The following is a 20,149-nucleotide window of genomic DNA, read 5'->3' as shown; positions in this document are numbered from 1 at the left end:
TTGTGTTGGATAGCGTGTCCGTCCTCAGACCATTTATTATATCGGGAGTAAAAATGTTGGATTTTAGTTTTATATGGTTTTCGGCTAGCCATTTTATAAAGCCCTGCCAAAAACAAGACGTCTCGCTACACGACCAAAATAAATGAAAAAGGGACTCTATCTCGGTTCTGCAAAAGGTATAGATATCATTTTCTCTAATGCCTATTTTATTTAGAAATTCATTTGTCGCTAAACGCCTGTGAAGTAATTTAAACTGAAAAATAATTAATTTGGTAGCTTTCGTGCTGCAGAAAAAAAGTTTGTAGGCCATCTCCCCAATCAATTGTTTTGGAGCACTGAAGGCTGCAGTCGACACACCATTTCTCTTGGCTTTTCCTGGGGCTTCTCCGTTTAGCGCCGGCTAGCTTTTTGTATGCCAGTCTATTGAATTTAGGCGCTTTACGAAGTTTAAAACAAAGGTGCTGAAATACCTGTTTCCTTTGTTTCCTTTTTTTTTTTCATTTGGGTTTTCTGTGGCATTCCTTAACAATTTTATGCACGATCCCAAACCGCGATAAACAAGAAGCGTTCCTTAAATTCCTTGGAAGATAGCAAGTTATCTGCGTCTTTCATTAAATGCCTGACGTTCAGTATTCCTTTGAAAGACCATGATTTGTAGTATGTAGGTTTATTTCCAATTCTCACAAGCGAATTTTGGCAAACAGGTAAAGGGAGCAAATTTCAGCAGAAGTCATGTTATCGTCATGACTGATTTTTAGAATTAGATTTTAGATTTTTAAAATTTCTGTTGTAAACGCGTCTGATATATGTATGAACTTTGCCACATCATTTTTGTTGAAGTTACCCTTAAATATAACTACCCTGCCGAAATCGTGTAATTCAGAATCAAAAAATAATTTCCATTTACCATGATTATCATTGTCTAAATATATTTTGACCCAGGTTGATTTGAACGCTTTAATGTCGATCATCCTAAAACTTTCATTGTTATAATCTCCGCATCTCGCTTAATTTTTTCCTCCACCCCTTCCGCTCCTGAGGAAGCTGTAGAACATGCTGTTAACCTCATCCAGAGCGGCATGATTTGTTGGAAGCGGTGATAAAATAAAAACAAGCTGAGAGGCGATTAAACTTTAAGATAACGATTTGTATTCACAGCAGCTTAAACCTTTGAGCCCCAATTACGCTTATACGCGTAATTAATGGTCGTGCTCTTTGTACCACTTGTGACGTCATCAATTTAAATGTCATCAGATATTCTTGATAAGCAGATAGTAGAGCTAGGATGGACATTTCCGTGCAACGGTCGATTTTGGATATCGACGACATTCTGACGTAGCAAATTGAAAAACGACGTTATCAGTTTTGGTGCAAAAATGGTGGTAAAATAGTCCACTATGCCTATAATTGACCAAAGTCCCATTTCTAGGCTTTGCCCGTAATGAACACCCAACTTTTTACGGCAGCCAGAAAGAATACGCGAGATTAAAAGGGCCGAGGAAAAGGAAAGGGCCAAGAGAAAAAATTGAGAACGGGTAATGGCAAAAAAAAAAAAAAAAAAAAAATGGGCTTATGCGCTTGCACCGAATTGAAATATTGCACAATTTTGTACCTAATCTTCGGAAAATATATCTTTTTGGTAAAACATAGCAATTTTAGCAAAACCTAGGCCCATTTAGCGTCACGGCAGCCAAGAAAGCTGATTAAACGGTTAAAAACGGGTTTTTTTGGTGAAAATCTGGTCGCAAAAGGGTTAAGCAATCTCTAACCTTTTGTAATTTTTCACTGCAGTTTGCTTTCATGCTAACCATGGGATCGGCGAAATCCAGACATTTAAGGCCATAACTTTGTCTGTCATCATTTATCCGTTCTCCAAGTGGAGAATTGGGCCGTAAGCTCTCTGCTTCCAGGCTGTTAATTGTAGCCTGTATACATCGAGATTCCAGTTTCCGTAATCACAATGTTTTATGGGGTGAGGTGATTGGCCTCACGCCCAACCCCCAACCTGGAGGGCCAGGGTTTTTCTGTCGGGGTTTTCCTTCCCTTAGTCACAGATTCCGGTTATTTGAAGGCGCCGAACACTCGCCTTTTGCCACTGTCGCTCAGCTGCTAGCTATTGCTAGCATTACCAGGGGCTACGAAAACGAGGACGTGCGACATATGACTTCGCTGGCAGAGCCTATATTAGACGGAAAGGCATTTCTCAGCATTTACGGGGAGAGCATTGGTGACCCTTGCTAACCCCACTGGGACCTTATACCAGCGCTTAGCCATGTTAAATCTTTTTCAGCACATAATTTATCACGACGCCCAGCACAAGCCCCAATCCAGAAAATTTCTGTTTTCTTGTTGTTATAAGTTGCAAGCCAGATAGCGCACCGAAAAGCTCTAGGTCGAGTAAAACAGATGGAAGGGACTTTTTTGAACGGTCTAAAATCATAGAAGTGTAAGGTAAGGTAGGGTAAGGTAACTTTATTTTAAGTCGTAAACGTGGGGAGTGGTTGCCCAATCTCTCGAGCCAGGGGCTCATGACAAAAACACACGACCATCTGCAATAACATTACAACTTTCAATTACTATATTCGCTAAGATAAATTTAGAATTAAAATATAAAATATTCCTAAGACCACGACTATTTACAATAACATTACTACTTACAATTACCATATTCGCTAAGATAAAGTCAGAATTAAAATATAAAATATTCCTAAGAGCAACTAGTCCTAAATTAAAAATTTGAGTTAGAAAATGCAGTTTTTACACTGACACCCTGTAAACTACACACCATTCAGTATCGTCAGTATATCGACGACTAATCTTGATTTCATTTCTATACACAGTGATTTCTTTGATATCTTTGTTTTCTCGTATTTTGTTGGCTAGTATTTCTGCGCAAATGATGAAAATATAAAGGGAAAGTGGACAACCTTGCCTGGCGTCCTCTTTCAGGTGTGAAGTATATTGCTTGCCTATCCGTTATTAAGGACGCAGCTTTCTGTTACGGTAGCACAATTTGATCTAGCTTATTATGAAGATCCGAAATTGAAAGAACCCATCGCTTTCCATATAAAAGACCATTCAACTGTGTAAAACGCTTTTTCAGTCGAAATCTAGAAACATTAATAGTCCGGGAATATTATGAGCAGCAGTGTGGTTTATTAAGCCATCGATTAATCTTTTGTTTTCACCAATAAATCGTCCTTTGAGAAAACCGATTTGGTCATCATTTATTAGTTTCAGAAGTACATTTTGAAGTCGATTTGCAATGGCCTTAGCCGCTATTTTACAGTTGGAGTTTAATAGGGTAATTGGTCGCCAGTTTTTAACAACATGAAGTAAAGTTCTGTATCTTTTTTGGGTATAAGCTTAAAATCATCCCACGTCTTTGACTTATAGAGAATTTTCCTTCAGTATGAGCGTAGTTCATAGAGTATCAAAGGTAGTCCGAGATTTCATTCCAGAAAACTTTATAAAATTCTACGAGCAAACCATCCGAGCCTGGTGTTTTTTCGGGTTTCACACTTTTTAGAGCTTGTAAGCGCTCTGCTTTGGTTAACATGCTCTGGCATTTTTCTTTTTCCTCAAGGCTCAATTATTTTGAAGCAGTACTTCCCAAAAATAGGTCGTCAGTAATTCATGAATCATCACAGTATGTTTTGGAGTTGATAAATATTTCAGTAAAAAGGTTTCGCATTATATTCAGACAAAATTTCTTTGTCTGAGCTGGCGAATTCCTTATCACCTTATTTAAGTTGACTGATACCGCCATTTTTGAAGTGCCTTTTTTCAAGATTTAGGAAATACTTTGAATTTTTCGCACCATCTGCATTTTGCCCTCAAGATCGCTACTTTTGTTCTGTATTCAATTATCTTTCCTAGTTTTCTCGTTTTCTTTTCTAATTGAATACTAATCGTTAGCTGTTCGTTGGCCTTATTACACGCTGAATCAATTTGCCTCTGCACTTTGTTCATTGTCTTCTCCAGTTCTTCTTCTTCTCGCAGCATCTTAGCCTTTTTTGTTTTCGCATATCTCAGAGTTTGTTCTCTAACTTTTAACTTAACCATTTGCCATAACAAGGAGGCATTTATTGACTTATCATTTTGATATTCGTTCTTAACATCCTCGATGGTTGCCCTAATTTGAAATAACACACAAACTGCGTTGACAAACTTGACAATAAAAGGCATTGTTGGAAAACAAAAACAAAACTATATCATTTAACTTGACGTTTCGCATGTTTCGACGTACATCTTCAGAGGTGACCGTTTGGGATAAAAGAAAACGGTCATCACTTCTGAAGATGTATGTCGAAACATACGAAACGTCAAGTTAAATGATATAGTTTTATTTTTGTTTTCCAACTACGCATTTTATTGTCATGCTTATCACCGTAGTTTGTGTGTTATTTCTTATTAAGCCACGATGGCCAAAGAACAAGAGTATTTGCCACAATTTGATTTATGTATTCCGTCTCTGATAAAAACGACGTGTTTAATTTCCAAAACCCTGGTCACCCCGGGGGGGGGGGGCGGGGGGCCGGGGGGACTCCAATCGTCGTACCTTTTAGGGGTTAAAAAACGGTTTTGACAGCTCTTAGGGTGTTCATCCTGAAAAGATCCCCAGCGGGAACTTTTGTGGTATCTTTTAAGGGAGGCGGCGTGGCCGAGTGGTTTAGGGCGCTGGATTTGAAATCTGGAGGTCCCTGGTTCAAATCCTTCGCCCTACCGCTATCTGGATTTGTTCTCGGTAGCCCCGAGTTCAACTCCTCGGCCGCGTTGTGTAAATAGGTAACTGGTCAGCCTGCCACCAGTTGGGATTCTTAACAGTTTATGTTATATTTGAAATATTTGTTTATTTATTTACAGTGTCCCCAATTAGCACATTAGTGCTAAATACATTGACACTTAAATAAAGTGATTATTATTATTATTATTTTAGGGTATTGAGCCGCAAAACATTGACAGGAGATGGAGCATTGTTTTGGAATTATTACCTCTTGGGGGTACAAAGTATTTAAAGCCACGACCACAAAACAGGATCTTGGTACCTCTTTAATAGGGGTTCTTTTAAAAGTTCCGACGAACACCCGCGTTCTTTTTGTATGGGAGTCCACTCCAAGCATAGGCGTTCGGGCAATTTAATCCAGGGGGGAGGGGCGGGGCTGGGAGGTGAATCACTTTAATTTCCCAAAAACATTTCGCAATTTGGGCAAATTTTTACACAACAATCGAACACAAATTAGGGTCATAGGATTCACTAACATAGGCCTGCAGATGGAGTGGAAATAATCTTACATTTGAATCCACAGTGAGAATATTCTTGTACATGAATCTAGCAAAAAGATCACGTTACAAGTAGAACATATTAAAAGAAATAACTGTCTCTGCCATCGCGACGACTGAAAATATCAATAGTACGATCCATGACATTGTTTAGTACAGAGTTGGCATATTCCCTTTCAGTGTTAATCAGTGCGATGTTACTGGTACGCTGCTACCTCAGGTTGTTGCGTAGGTAGCCTACGAGCAGGCTCACGTTGGAGCACAAGCGCACGCAGCCGCGAGACGAGAAAGTGAAGGTAGGTTTTCAATCTGCGAAATGCACTGAATGATCATTCTGCAAAACAAGAAAACTCTGGCAACATATCAAATAGATCGTTCTCATGCATTGTGTACAGTGTTTCTGAAACAATCAAACAGTCATGGTGTGGAACCCGCGCTCACGACGAAAACTCGCGTACATTTTCTGCTCCGGTTCCAGAGTCTCGCCGTCGATTTCGTAAAATTAGCAATGCGGGAGAAGCTTTCTTAATTATTAGGCGCTTTCCTCTGACAAATATCTCCCAACGCACAGAGTATTTCTAAGTCATTCTTTCCACTGAACCTGACCTCGAGCGAGGGACGCATACTAAGTGTTAATACGGTGGTGCGATTCCAAAGTCAGCTGCATTTGTCTTTGCGTGTGTTCACGTACATACAAGGATGATGTCCTGTGTCTGGGTGTCCTGGCTTCTTGTAATTCAAACCGAGAATGGGTCAACCACTTCTTCATTTTCAGACCCATTTCTGATACTATCTACCATACGGCACTGCTGAAACTTCCTTGAAGAGTCTGAATGGTCGTGTTGGTGTTTCTACGGGCGGAAATGACGTCAACTGTCTTCCCCTAAAGATAGCGGCACAGACTATTAGTGCTGCTTAAGATTACTTTCCACGCACACAGATAGAACTATAAAATGGCGGTAAATAAAGCTCTACTATCAGCGTAGGTTTGGGGATCTTTGTCTGGAGACGGTGTGAGCATAGCTTTTACAATGCGTTCCATTTGTCCGTGTACGGCCTTCACGGCTTCCCACCGGCATGACCACCGCTTGACACTCAATGACTTCAGCGTCAATTTCAGACCCTCACCCAGTCTACGTCTGTGAGCTGTGTCGCCAGACAGGGTGCGTCATTTGAGACTTCCTTCTAAGAAGTTGTACAGAGCCTGCACAGTGCCCAGAACGTAACGCAATGGTTCTATTTGTGTCATGGTATCCTGAAGGGCAAGGTTGAGCACATGTCCGTAACAATGGACGTAGATACACAGCGGGGAGCACTTTACCATTCTTGTTTTATAGAGTCCCTTGTGTATCTAGACCGTTCATATTAGCTGCTCCATCGAATGCTCTACCAACAATGCTCTTGAGGTCCAGATTGAGTTCAGCGATAGAAGATTTCACCAGTTTATACAGTGCATCGCCTTCAGTTGATTTTATGAAATAGAAACCAATGAATGATTTTTCCTTCATGCCATTCAGCGCAATCTGAGGACGTGAATTAAATTTCTGCAATGCCTAAAAAGTGGGCACTGAGAATGAAAAAATTCCGGATTCGTACAAATTGTCTAGTGACAATGTGAAAAACGAAAATATAAGGTGCGTTAAGAAAACGCAGTGTCGCACTACTTTTAATTTGAGTATTGAGTCTCACCTTATTGTATACCGTCGAATTCCGAAAGTAACGGCTCCCCCGAAAATAACGACTCCCCGAAAGTAACGTTAATTTTTTTTACCTTCCTATTGAACCCCGAAAATAGCGGTGCACCCGAAAGTAGCGGCCCTAAAAAAACAGAGAAAGTCTCTGTTGTCAACCGCGCGTCATGCGGATGGAACAGCCTGACTGCAGGGCTGAACATTCACTTGAACAGCTATCAGTGCTTTATTTCGAACTTGACTGAATTTTTCTTGAAACTATGATTTATAAACTGTGTTTGTCTAGCAGCAGAGTCAAATGATATACTGTAGGGTAATCTGTTTCATTGCGATATAATGCGACCATTATACTAGGGGGTTTAAAAAAACCACGACGGGAACGGCAGCGGCAATGTCGCTAAACAAAAGGTTTAATGAGCAGAACAGTGGCTGTGTACGTGCGTTATGATTCTTGGTACATTTCTTTCCCGTCCTCTGCACACCAAAAACGTGAAATGACCAACTTCTGCGTTGTCCGGAGAGCGTGAACCACGACTGCTATGTTTTTTATTTTCATTTGATATCATTCAAACCCTGTCCCAGATTCGGTTTTGTGATAGTTTTGACACTGAGAAACAGAGGAAAATGACTTTAGAGTATCGCGAGATTCGTGGGTAGAATATAAAATCAGTTTTTAATCGAAGCTGTCCTCGGCGTCGCGTCGTGGTTTCTTAACCTCCCTACTGTCGATTCGCCCTACAGTACTGTACCAACCGGTTTAGGGCCTTTTTTGTTTAATTTAAACAGTCTGCTTTGTTTATGTGGGTAGTTAGTAACATACATAAACGGAACGTTTAATTTCTTTTGTTACTCGTCCGCTTTGTCTGAAACCATTGTTACTGTACAAACGTTTTTTTAACTATCCGAAAGTAACGGACACCGGCCGAAAGTAGCGGCCCCTTTTAAGAGTATCGAATGGTCTTTGCGAGCATTTGCGAGCATGCTCTAGCAGTGCGTTTATTTTTGCGAGCACGAGCAGTGATGAAATTTGTCTTGTGAGCAGCGAGCACTCTAGAAAATACAGATGACTGGCAGCGAACACTTCGTAAATTTTCCGCTAGCTGGAACTCTCTTTTGTTAAAAGGAAACGTTTTGCGCCAAGTGATCTGGCTGACATCTCCAAAACAGGACAATAGGCGCAATCGTGGTTCAACCAATCCCAGCAGCTTACAGCAAATATGTAGGTTGCCAAAGATTCGATTTCATGCATTTTAGGGGACAAAGTGTTACGGAAAGAGTCGTTTATGATCATAAAATTAGACCAGTTGAAGTCATATAAATCCGACAAGCTCTGAAGATCGAATAGTAAAAGTAACATTATACATGTCTTCATGTCTCTAGAATACTTTCTACCTTCGGGGTGTCTTTCGCGAACAATTCTTACGCCCGTTAGTTTCAATAGATTATAAAACGTTGGTTAAACTGAGGAAACATGCATGTTTCCATAAACTTTCATAGACTTCAAAGCGCGTGCATGTTTCCCAATTTTGCCATACGGAAATCGAGCACATTTTAAGGTGGCTCCCTATAGTTTTACGATTGCATGCGCGCTGAGGACGAAAGCTCAAGTAATCTGCGCGCGCTCAAAGGAAAACGTCAGAGTTTTTCGATCTTTATTACGTCAACATGAGCACAAAAGGCAAAACTGACAGTGAATTTTCTCGCGTTTCCTTCGGTGATTTTTTTTTTAATTTGGCTGAGTGATAACCACATACAATTGCTACAAAATACCTTATTTTTGTTAAAATATGTCAGAGCTAATCCAATATATTTAGAAGAATGACAAATTACAGAATATTGGAGAAACCGTCTGAACAACCTTGACACATTTTACCAATTCAAAATATCGGGCAATATCATTTCCATGATGTGGCAAAGTTTGAAAACATTTCACCGAAGGCAAGTATAAATATTAAGGAGTTTAGGCCAAAATGAGGAATATATCTGCCTGTCATTAAATGAGATGTTGCCATAGTAAAAAAAATTGACAACCAAAAAATAAGCCTTATTTTAACAGTACCCACACTGTTAAATCTCTACAGGAAAACTTTAAGAGAAATTAACCGAGTTTCCTTTTCTAACTCGCGCTCTATAGCGAGGGGGTTCGTAACTACTCTAGGGAGACACCTGAACGGAAATCCGAGCATGCGAGTAGTTACAAAATTTTGCGAACATGAGCAAGCGAGCACTCATCTAATTTTTGCGAGCCATTCCAGCAAAGGCCAAATTTTGGTGAGCACTTTTAAATTGAACGGGACCATTCGATACTCCACCTTTTGCCTGCTAAATCCAAAAGTGATAAGGGCCGTTAGATTCGGAATACTACGGTATTGATTATCAGTATTTTTATTCGCTGTTTTTTAGTGACGTTATTTCTCGAAGCAAATGGAAATGTTTTTAAACTTTGCCCAAATTTCTCTTGTTGCCCCAAAAAACTGACATGCCCCTCCCCCCCTCCACCTAGTCTCCCCAGCCCGTACGGTAAAGGGGTTTGGCTTATATTCACACCCAATTACTTTGTCTCAGCTGGCAAATTCGTTCCTAATAGTTGACTGATTATGCCATTTTTGAAGTGCCTTTTTCCAATATTTAGGAAATACTTTTAATTTTCTCACCTTAATTGTGCCATCTGCATTTTGCCCTGAAGATCCCTGCCTTTGTTCTGTATTCAAATATCTTTTCTAGTTTTCTCGTTTTCTTTTCTAATTGAATATTAATCACTAGCTTTTTGTTGGCGTTATTACACGCTGAATCAGTTTGCCTCTGCACTTTGTTAATTGTCTTCTCCAGTTCTTCTTCTTCTCGCAGCATTTTAGCCTTTTCTGTTTTCGCATATCGCAGAGTTTGTTCTCTAACTTGTAAGTTAACCATTTGCCATAACAAGGAAGCATTTATTGATTGATCATTTTGATATTCCTTCTTAACACACTCGATGGTTGCCTCGATGTCTTGCGTCTCTGATAGATACGACGTGTTTAATTTCCAAAAGCCCGATTCCCTTGGATTCGTGTGAAGTGCAATTTTAATTGTCACCATCAGTCGTATGATCTGTTTTAAAGTCCGCCGAGACGTCCGTGCGCGTGACGTTACACATTAGACTCTGACTCACTAAGAAAAAGTCTAATCGACAATATATTTCGAGCTTCCTTCTACCCCGGGTGGTACTCCGTGCGGCCCGCTCAGTCCCAAACCCGTAGCCTGTTTATGACCAAAATTTGCGATTTTCCCTACCCTATTTATGACGTGACCAAAAATTTGATACCGTATTTGTGACTGTTTTGGCTGGCACAGTTACCCTAAACATAATTTTTGAAGGGCTTTTGTTGACGGCCGTATTGATAAGGAGGAAAAAGTAGCTTCTTCTAAGACACATACCCAATTCAAGACTAGAGTGAAAGAACCATACCCTATTTATGATCAAAATGGCCAAAATCGATACCCTATTTATGACCAAAACGGCTGAAAATCCATACCCTTTGGGGCCGCACATATCTATATAGCCCATATAAGGGAATACCCCTCCCCGGGTCAAGAGACGACGAATGCATAGAAACGGCAATACTGGAATAACTGAGTTTTTGTTCATAGGTTTTGTTCGTAGGTGTAGAAAAGGTCACCATATCGATTAAAATTGACATAATAGAAGGTAGTAAATTCGTAGATTCGTAACTGCGACGGCGGAGCAGAAGGTCTTGGTGTGGGGGGGGAGGGGACTTTACCCCCCACGATTTCAAGCAAAAAATACTTAAAATAATAATTTTACAAATATCTCCAGACACTTTATAAGTTAGCCCCTCTGGCACTCGCTTATAAGCCTCATAAGCCTTATAAGCCTCAATTCAGAATACGTTCCGCCATCCCTGATAGTAAGCCAAATTTTTTCCCGGGAATTTTGAAATGGCTAGTTTTTTTCCAGAAGTGTAGCAGCTCTCGTAAGCTTGGAGTGGTGCGCATGACTCCAGGAGGGTAGGACGGCTTTTTCGAGCTCTCCGTAATTTCTTCTATTTGTAGCAATTTATTGCAAATGGTTTAAGCCTTTCTCCAGCTAGTTTCATTTATGAGTATAAAAACAAGGTCTAAAGCGCGAAAACACGAAATGACGAGCGATTCAGCTGACTCTTCGCGTAAGCTGGATGACATTCTTGCCAAGATGGACGTGTTCATTACAGCGAAGAATGAGATGTTGAGCAAACTACACACGTTGGAGCTAGCACAAAGTACAATCATTAAAGATGTAGAAGACCTGAAGAATAGTTTTCAAGAGACGGATATAGAAATTCGAGAGTGCAATTCTAAGTTGTCGCTGAAAGCAGACAGGACGGAGGTTGAGGCTCTGAAGGAGAAGATGGACGACCTAGAGAACCGCTCCAAAAGAAACAACGTGGTCATTTGGGGCGTTCCAGAGGGGAGTGAGGAAGATTTTGCCTCGATGGAGGAATTTATTGAGGTTGAAATCTTGCAACGCCACATGAAGTTAGAGAGAAAAATCGAAGTGATGCGGTCACACAGAAGTAGCTTTAGACGGAATCCATCTGAGAACGAGACGCCAAAGCCAAGACCGGTCCACGTGTACTTGCTAAGGTACACTGATAAAGTTAACCTTCTCAAACTGGCGGCAAGTAAGTTAAAGGATAACAAATATAAAGAATCAATGATCTTTATCTCGGATGATGTTTCGAAATCTGTACGCGATGATCGGTCGAAGCTGAGGAAAAATTATCTTCAAGAAATAAAAGCCAGGCCTGAAGTTCAGTTTGCTTTTATACCATGGAGCGTTCCGGCTAGAATTCTGTATAAGAAGGAAGGAATTTACAGCTTAAAGTCATTTTATCTACCTAAAGCTTAACTTTCTAAGTTATAATTGGACAGTGCTTTATTCCTGGACCATGCAGACTTTTATACCATGGAGTTTTTATTTTTTTTTTTCCACTTATTAATTTAGTTTGTAATTTTTACCGTTCACTTAATATATGAAGAAAATTCGGAGTTGCTCGGCGAAAGTGTACCCAGAAACCGGGCTGCCAAAGCCATGGTAAGTACGCTTTCGAATTTCTGTTTGTGTGTGTTTTGTCTTTGTTGGTTTTGTCTTGGTTTTGTGTATGTATTTCCATGTTTTGTTTTTCCACATTTCCGATTGCAAATTCACAAATGCTGTGAATATGTTAATTTAAACACAATGTTGTCAATAACCTTAAAACATTCAAAACAACTAATCCAAAATATTTCAGATGACCAATTCTAAAATGAAACCTGACAGCCTGAAATTGCTCTCTCTTAATGTTACAGGCCTTGGCAATTTCCGAAAGCGCAGAGCTATTTTTACTTGGTGTCGTAAACAAAAAGCAGATCTAATTTTTCTTCAGGAAACACATACAACAAAGAACTGTGAGAGTCAATGGAAAAAACAATGGAGTTCTTCTATTATGTTTTCTCATGGGCGCACAAATGCGAGGAGTGTCGCTGTATTAATTAGGAGTGGTTTGGACATTGTTATTCAGCACGTACATTGTGATTCAAAAGGCCGGCTAATAATGCTTCATGCAAAAATCAAAGATAAAAATTACTTTCTAGTAAACCTTTATGGTCCGAATAAAGATGCAGAAGCTGTTCGCTTTTATCAGGATTTGTCGACTACTTTACGAGGTATTGACTTGGACAGTGATAGCAATGTCATCGTAGGTGGAGACTTTAATTGTCCGTTAGATCCTACTATAGACAAAAAAGGCGGCATTTTAATTCCTCGACAACATGTGATAAATTCGATTGAAAACATTCAAAATGAATTCAGTCTCCACGATATCTGGCGTATTAAGAATCCGAATACTCGCAGCTACACATGGAGTAAAAGCTCTCTTTTCATCTTCTGCAGACTTGATTACTGGCTTATTTCGGACGAATTGAATGATTTAGTCACACAGGTTGATATTGTGGCCTCAATTAAAACTGACCACTCTTCTATAGTACTAGACATAAAACATTAAGGAGAGCTACAAAGGACCTGGTTTTTGGAAACTAAATACTTCCATGCTGGACAGGCCAGATTACCTGGACATGATTAATAGTGAATTGCCAAACTGGTTAGATGATGCAAGGGATTTATCAGACAATAGGGCAAAATGGGATTGGCTAAAATTTAAAATTAAAACAAGCTCAATCACTTATTCTAAAAAATTAGCACAGGAACGTAAAAAGCGAGAAGAGGAGCTTAACTTCAACTATCAAGATACGTTAAATAAATTTCAAGAAAACCCCAACGAATTCACAAGACTAGAAATTGACAAATTTAAAAATGAACTTGAAACACTATACGATGAAAAAGTAGAAGGAATTGTTGTTCGTGCGAGAGCAAGATGGTACGAGCACGGTGAAAAGAGCAGTAAATATTTTTTAAATCTAGAAAAACGCAATAACATTAAAAAGCATGTAAGGAAATCATACCTTAGTGGTTCTTTTTCGACCGATCCGTTTGAGATATTAAATGCTGAAAAACTTTCCTACAGCAAGCTGTATAGTAAACAAAGAGCAAATCTGAACAGTGAACAAGCTAAAAGCTTTTTGGAAAACCCAAATATATTGAAACTCTCTGACGAACTATGCTCACGTTGCGAAGGAAAAATAACCTTTCAGGAGTGCGAGTCTATCTTGGGTTCCTTTCAAGTGGGTAAAACACCCGGAAATGATGGCATTCCAATAGAGTTCTACAAAATTTTCTGGCCCTTAATAGGTGAATTTATGATTGCATCTTTTAATGAGGCCTTTGATAAAAAGGAAATGTCTTCCTCTCAAAAGCAAGCTTTAATTACACTCATTGAAAAGAAAGGAAAAGATAGAAACTATTTAGAAAATTGGAGACCAATATCCTTAATTAATGTAGATGCCTAAATTGCTTCCAAAGTAATTGCAGCAAGAATTATCAAAGTCCTTCCAGAGATAATACATACTAACCAAACGGGTTATGTTAAGGGCAGGTTCATTGGTGAAGCGGCAAGGTCAATTATAGACGTTATGGAGTATACAAAACAACAAAATATACCAGGCATATTATTGTTTATTGATTTTGAAAAGGCGTTCGATAGTATTGACTGGAATTTTATGCTAAAATGCTTAGATACTTTCGGTTTTGGGCCTACCCTCACAAGATGGGTAGAAACATTTTATAGAGACATAACTAGTTGTGTATTAAATAATGGTATTTGTACACCATATTTTGAATTACAGAGAGGAGTAAGACAAGGAGACCCGTTATCACCATAGTTATTTATTATTGCAGCCGAAATTTTAGCAGTCGCTATTCGAAGCAGAGAAGACATTCAAGGCCTAATGATAGGGCAGGAAGAATTTAAGCTGGTACAATATGCTGAGGACCTTACTCTGTTTGTACCTAATATTGAATGTGTAAAACTCATCCTTCAATTACTTGATCGATTTACAATTTGTTCAGGCTTAAAGGTTAATCATACTAAAACTGAGGCAATGTGGATCGGTTCATGCAGACAAAATACAGCGACACCTCTGGGGCTAAAATGGAGCAAAAGTGTCAAAGCGCTGGGGATAGTATTTACCTATAATGATACTGACCAATTACAGAAAAATTTTTATGATAAATTAAGACATTCGAACACAAATACGGTTATGGAATTGCCGAGGTCTCTCACTATTTGGCAAAGTTACCGTTATTAAATCACTTCTGCTTCCCAAAATGCTGTATGTATTCTCAGTTCTAACAACTCCAGAAGAATTTATAAAACAATTAAACACTATTATTTATAGTTTTTTTTTTATGGAAAGGGACAGATAAAATAGCTAGACTGGCAGCTGTAAATGACTTGAAATAAGGACGCTTGAACTTAATAGATCTTGAAACGTATGTTAAGTCGTCAAGATTAACTTGGCTTGGTAGAATTTTTTCAGAAGGCTCGTCCCCATGGAAAGCTTATATTACTTATTTGGCGGGGTTTTTCTATTTAGTTGTAATTACGATGTCAAAGACTGTAAAATTAATTCCACTTTTTATAGAGAACTTCTCCAATGGTGGGCTGACTTTAGAATTGCCTTTTCAACAAAGCCATCTACATCTTACAATATAATTTGGAACAACAAAGATATTAAGATAGATAATAGAACAATATATTACTCAAATTATGTTAAAGCAGGTATCCTCCTTATTAACCATTTGCAATTCAACAAGAATAATATAGAACCTTATAATACTGCTAAAAGTAAAGGTTTGAAGCATACAAATTTTTTAGTCTGGTCAGGAATTCGTTCTGCTGTTCCTGCCCACCTGAAGGATTTGGATGTGACCGAAAGTGAACTAGAGAGCTGTTTGGAATTTCAATGTGGGGAGAAAAAATTTAATCCTACTGTATGTAAAAATAAACATTTTTATGAATTGCTTGTTTCGGGTAAGGCACGAGTCTCCAGGGGCTTTGCTAAACTGAAAGAAGACTTTGGTTTAGCAGATTCAGCTGTTACTAAAGCGTTCATAAAAATGAAGACTGTCTCATCCGAAATGTTTATCAGAAGCTTCCAATTCAAGATTTTAAATTATATCACTTTCACTAATTCTCGTCTAGCCAAAATAGGTTATGTTCAAGACGATTCTTGCACATTTTGTAGAGTTAGCTCAGAAACTGTTAATCATTTATTTTATGAATTTTTTCATACTAACCAGTTTTGGAAAGATTTCAAAAATTTTTGGTTTGCACTTTCTGGTAAACAGGTTGAAGTTTCCTTGTAGGATGTTTTGATAGGCAAATTAGATGAAGTAAGTGACTTACTAAATTACTTTTTAATTGTTGCAAAATGGCATATCTGGACGAGTCGTAAACGAAGTCTCAGCCCAAATATTACTGTTTTTAAAGAAATGATTAATATGAAATATAAGACTGAAAAGTACATAGCCTTAAAAAACAACACGCAAAGGAAATTTCAGGCCAAATGGAAGTTATTTATTGATAGTAAAGTATGATTTCTTATACTATATAGTTCAAATAATTATATTATTATCAACGTTTTGTAATTATGTTATTGACACTTAATAATAGCGCTGTACTTTGTATTTAATAATGGAAATAAAAATGTGGGGGAAAAAAAAGCTCTCGTAAGCTTGTAATTGTTTTGTTTGTTAGCAGTTGTTATTGTTTTTGGGCTAGGGACATTGATTCCGTTGTTTGTTGTATTTTCCTCTCAAAGGGTATCAAACCATTCATGTGAGACCTTACAAGACCTGCTAGCCGAACCCGCTTTCTTTTTGTGAATTGTGTGGTTTTTTTTAATTTTAATAAATAAACTAATTCTGTTGCGTACACTCATTACAAAGTACTTATTACATGACTGATAAAATGACTTCATTGTGATTGGCTGAGAGCAGGCCAATTTATCGTTAATTTGCACTGCTGTATAAATAAAGCGCGCGCGTTCGCAATTTTCTCAGTCATATAATAAATGAGTAATCGTTAGAGAGCTTGAGCAAGTAAGGATTTACACTACTCGTGATATTTAAAAAATCTTTCAAACTCGCCTAAAGGTTCGTCCAATTTTGAGAGAATTTTCAATTATCACGAGTAATGTAAATTGTTAATTGCACTCACTTTCATACAATTACCGATACTAATACAGTTATTTACATTACTTACAAAACTTGTATACGATACAATTACTTGCACCACTTACAGTACTAAAACTTGCAATAGTTACAATTTAATACGATTATTTGCGCTACTTACAAATCTTGCACAACAAATAGATGACTACAGCATGCTTACTTACTATACATAAACCCAGCTTACTCCAGTCAGTAACTTGAATTGTTAATTTGAGCTGATGAAAATATACAGTCTGTATACATGTACCTTGTTTCTTTTCCTTTTGTTTCCATTTCGTTTTCAGGGGACTAGGATCAAGCTATCAAGAGATTACAACAACACTAACAGATGCTCCCACTTTTTTAAAGTGATTGCAGTTGTATTTTTTCTATTTCATAGATGTGTTTTAAATTCAGTAAGAAATTGTTTAGTTTTGGAAAACCTTTTTTCTGTCTACATAACCAAATATAGTATTTAGCATTTAAGCAGCAGAAGTTAATTTGAAGTCAATGTTTAGAGCTATCCGGCCTTAGACCGCTGTATCAGACTCTAAAGGGTTCCCTTGGCAAGACTGTTGCCATACGTTCAAACTGGTCCAAAACATTTGAGTTTTGCGCAACCCCAATAGAAATGTGCCAATTTCTGTCTCTCTCTCTTTCACAGAAAGTGCATTTCTACTATCGGCAAGTCCATTTTTTTTTTCAAAAAGCTCTTCGTTGATATTCTCCTATGTAAGAATTTAAAATTGAAGGTTATAAGTTTTGTGCGCTTTGTACATTGAAAAGCCATTTGATAAGCCTCTTTCCAGTTGAACTCTTGTCTTGTCGTAAGAGTGACATCGTCCTGACACTTTTGTTGGCTTTGGTTAGGTGATTCACTTTTTTCTGATATAAGCACAAGCGTCCCAAACTCACGATTCGAGAAATCGATCGAATATTTTAAATGGTTTATGTAAGCGTATCGAGTGGGATGTGACTACCCAAAGTACGCGGCGTTGTGTTAAACAATTTGAGCGTTCTACAAGGCATTGTATGGAGTGAAAACTATTCAGAGATAAACCCCTCAACGAAATAAAATGTTACCTTCTTTTCAATTAAATAAAGAAAATATAATCACCTTGCCCGGTTTCTGCTGTCCATTTGGCTTATTTCATCATTTCGGGGGGTTTTTGAGGTGTTTGTAGCAACTTTCTGAATAAACAAGACGAAGGACTTTTCTGAAAGTCTAGGGACGCCTGTGATACAAAGTTTGTCATATACATAGGCGTACGAGCTGAGGGGGGGGGGGGGGGGGCGAGGGGGGGCTGCCCGCCAGCCACGGAAATTACCTAATTTTTCGGGCAAAACGCTCATGGTTCGGGCAACGACACTTGTAAGGAAACATTACAAAATAATGCTGTTGGAGTGATTTCCAAAACTCGTAAAAAAGGTTTCACTTTTTCATGAATCTCCGTGTGAGTAGACGTCCGATCGGGAGTCTGTAGGCCGTCAAGTGACCGTAGGGTTTTCTTTTTTAGCTAAAAGTCGTTTAAATGCGTATCGTGGAAATCCACGATAACGTTATTATTTTCTTTCCCAATTTTCTATCAACAGAACGAGGACGCCAATCAAAGCGAACGAAGACCAAGACCTTTGTTTTTGTGGAAACCCTGAAAAGAGCCGTTTGGAATGTCTTAACCGAGGGGTGATTTAATTTCTTTCTTGAAGTTTTCTTTGCAGGTGTTTCCTCATTACGTCCATGTTGTTTACCATCATATTGACGAGGCTTCTGAATTCATGGAAGGCTTGAAGGACTTCTAGCAATGCCTCATGTTGTTCTTTGAACGTCTCGAGTATGTCGAGAAGCTCGTCTCGAACATAGGATAGCTTCTGTAACGGTCGTCCAAACGGTACATCGATCTTGAAACCTTGAAACACAAATGTCTCTGTTGCTGATCAGCCGATCGCTGAAGGTCATTGAGTATGCAAGCTTTCAATATAACTAACTTTTGTGAACGTTTTTGTTTTTCACGCAATTTGAGTACATTTGCATCCCTATTTCAACACTCACACATTCGTACATTGCTTAATTTTTTCGGGCAAGAAGGTTCCCCCCCTTCACCCCCCCCCCCCCCCCAACTTCGAAGGTGCCCGTACGCCTATGGTTATATACAAGTCTACTTGGTTTTGCACTTTTCAAAAGCATTCATGTTTAATTGAGATCCCTGTGTTATGGGGTAAATCTCTTTGGAGACGTTTGATTGAAGAAATGATTCCAAGAAAGATTAAATTTAAAGACTGGACTGTCTGGTCGTGTATTTTAGAAGGCAGTGAGGGAAAGGAACTTGACGGAGTCATCCATTAACTGTTCTACTTTTGTTATTCCTTTGAGAAATAATTCTTTAAAAAACCCTGGTCTATTCTCAACTTTTTAAAGTGAATTATACCACAAGGGCGATGACCGAAGGTGATAATCTGATTTAATCTTTTCGTCATAATTGGCTTCAGACAAGATTTCAAGAATTTCTTGGAAAAAAGGATTTGATACTTTGATGATGTCACGACTGTCTTTTATACGTTAAGATATCCAGTTAACAACATTTGAAAGCCCGGCAGAATTACAGTAAAATATGTGGAAACGAACCCCGCTATAACGAAATCGCCGCTATAACGAATAGATTTTGACAGTCCCAACGCACAATTTACCCCGCTATAACGAATATTTTGTCTGATATTGATGATTTGCCACAGGTGTTACTGTTACTTCTGAATTTTAAAGTTTTAAATTGAAAGTGTTCTTGAAATTTATGTCCTGATTGTCAGCGCGTTACACTTACAGTTTACAGTATCAAATGAATAAAAGTAATGATTTCTACGTGTAGTATTGAATTTTTTTGGTAATTTTAAATTGCCCCGCTATAACGAATATTTTTGCTGTTAACCAGATAATTCGTTATAACGGGGTCTTCGCTATAACGAACATTTTTTCGGTACCGTGGCACTTCGAACGTTATAGCGGGGATTAAATAGGATTAAAATCACAATAATATTACAGTGTTGAATATTTGTATGAAGGACGGATCATTAGAAAAGTGATGGTGTCGGGGTTAGGGAGTAGGAAAAAAAACCCAAAAAATTAGAGCAAGGGAAAATGGCAGGAAAAAATTCTTGCAAAGAGAAACCCAAAGAATATAAATTCATGCAGAAGAAGGGTCGCATTTTGGTATCAAACCAGTCTAATTATAACTCAGCCAAGTTGTTTAAAATATTAACGAATTTTCCAGTGTTCTGTCACTGGATTCCATTTATATAAAACCATTGTGTTTGTTTTGAGTCTCATACTTTTGTCAACTCTTCTATCTCAACTAATCACAACTCATACATTTTGATTATTTCTCAAATTTAAATAGGTCAGTCCTCTTTTTGGACTGACATTTTGGAGCGGAGGGCACTACCGACCCGAGGGGCTGTCCGACAGCCGGAAATACGTCTGCGTTCGCAGGCTACGAATCCGCTCAAGTTACCGCAAAAATCCACAATCCATGCGCTTTTAAGGCCAACTCCGTCGATC

General features: G+C 38.5%; 2 protein-coding genes and 1 pseudogene across 4 annotated transcripts in view; 2 read left to right on the top strand and 1 right to left on the bottom strand.

The window, feature by feature from the left end:
• Positions 1–20,149, top strand: part of LOC149105770 (uncharacterized) — a 66,456-nt gene that overhangs the window by 24,218 nt on the left and 22,089 nt on the right. The window lies entirely within an intron of this gene.
• LOC149105772 (zinc finger MYM-type protein 1-like) lies at positions 5,809–6,791 on the bottom strand (annotated as a pseudogene).
• LOC149105771 (uncharacterized) lies at positions 10,938–12,418 on the top strand. Its single transcript, XM_089271289.1, has one exon. It carries the CDS (start codon positions 11,071–11,073, stop codon positions 11,857–11,859), a length of 789 nt encoding a protein of 262 aa, XP_089127415.1. The 5' UTR covers positions 10,938–11,070; the 3' UTR covers positions 11,860–12,418.

This window comes from Orbicella faveolata, unplaced genomic scaffold (genome assembly GCF_042242905.1).
Source record: "Orbicella faveolata isolate gen_17 unplaced genomic scaffold, um_ofav_v1 contig_34, whole genome shotgun sequence".
Taxonomy (NCBI): domain Eukaryota; kingdom Metazoa; phylum Cnidaria; class Anthozoa; order Scleractinia; family Merulinidae; genus Orbicella; species Orbicella faveolata.
The sequence above is the reverse complement of the archived record's forward strand: the minus strand, read 5'-3'. Positions and strand labels throughout refer to the sequence as shown.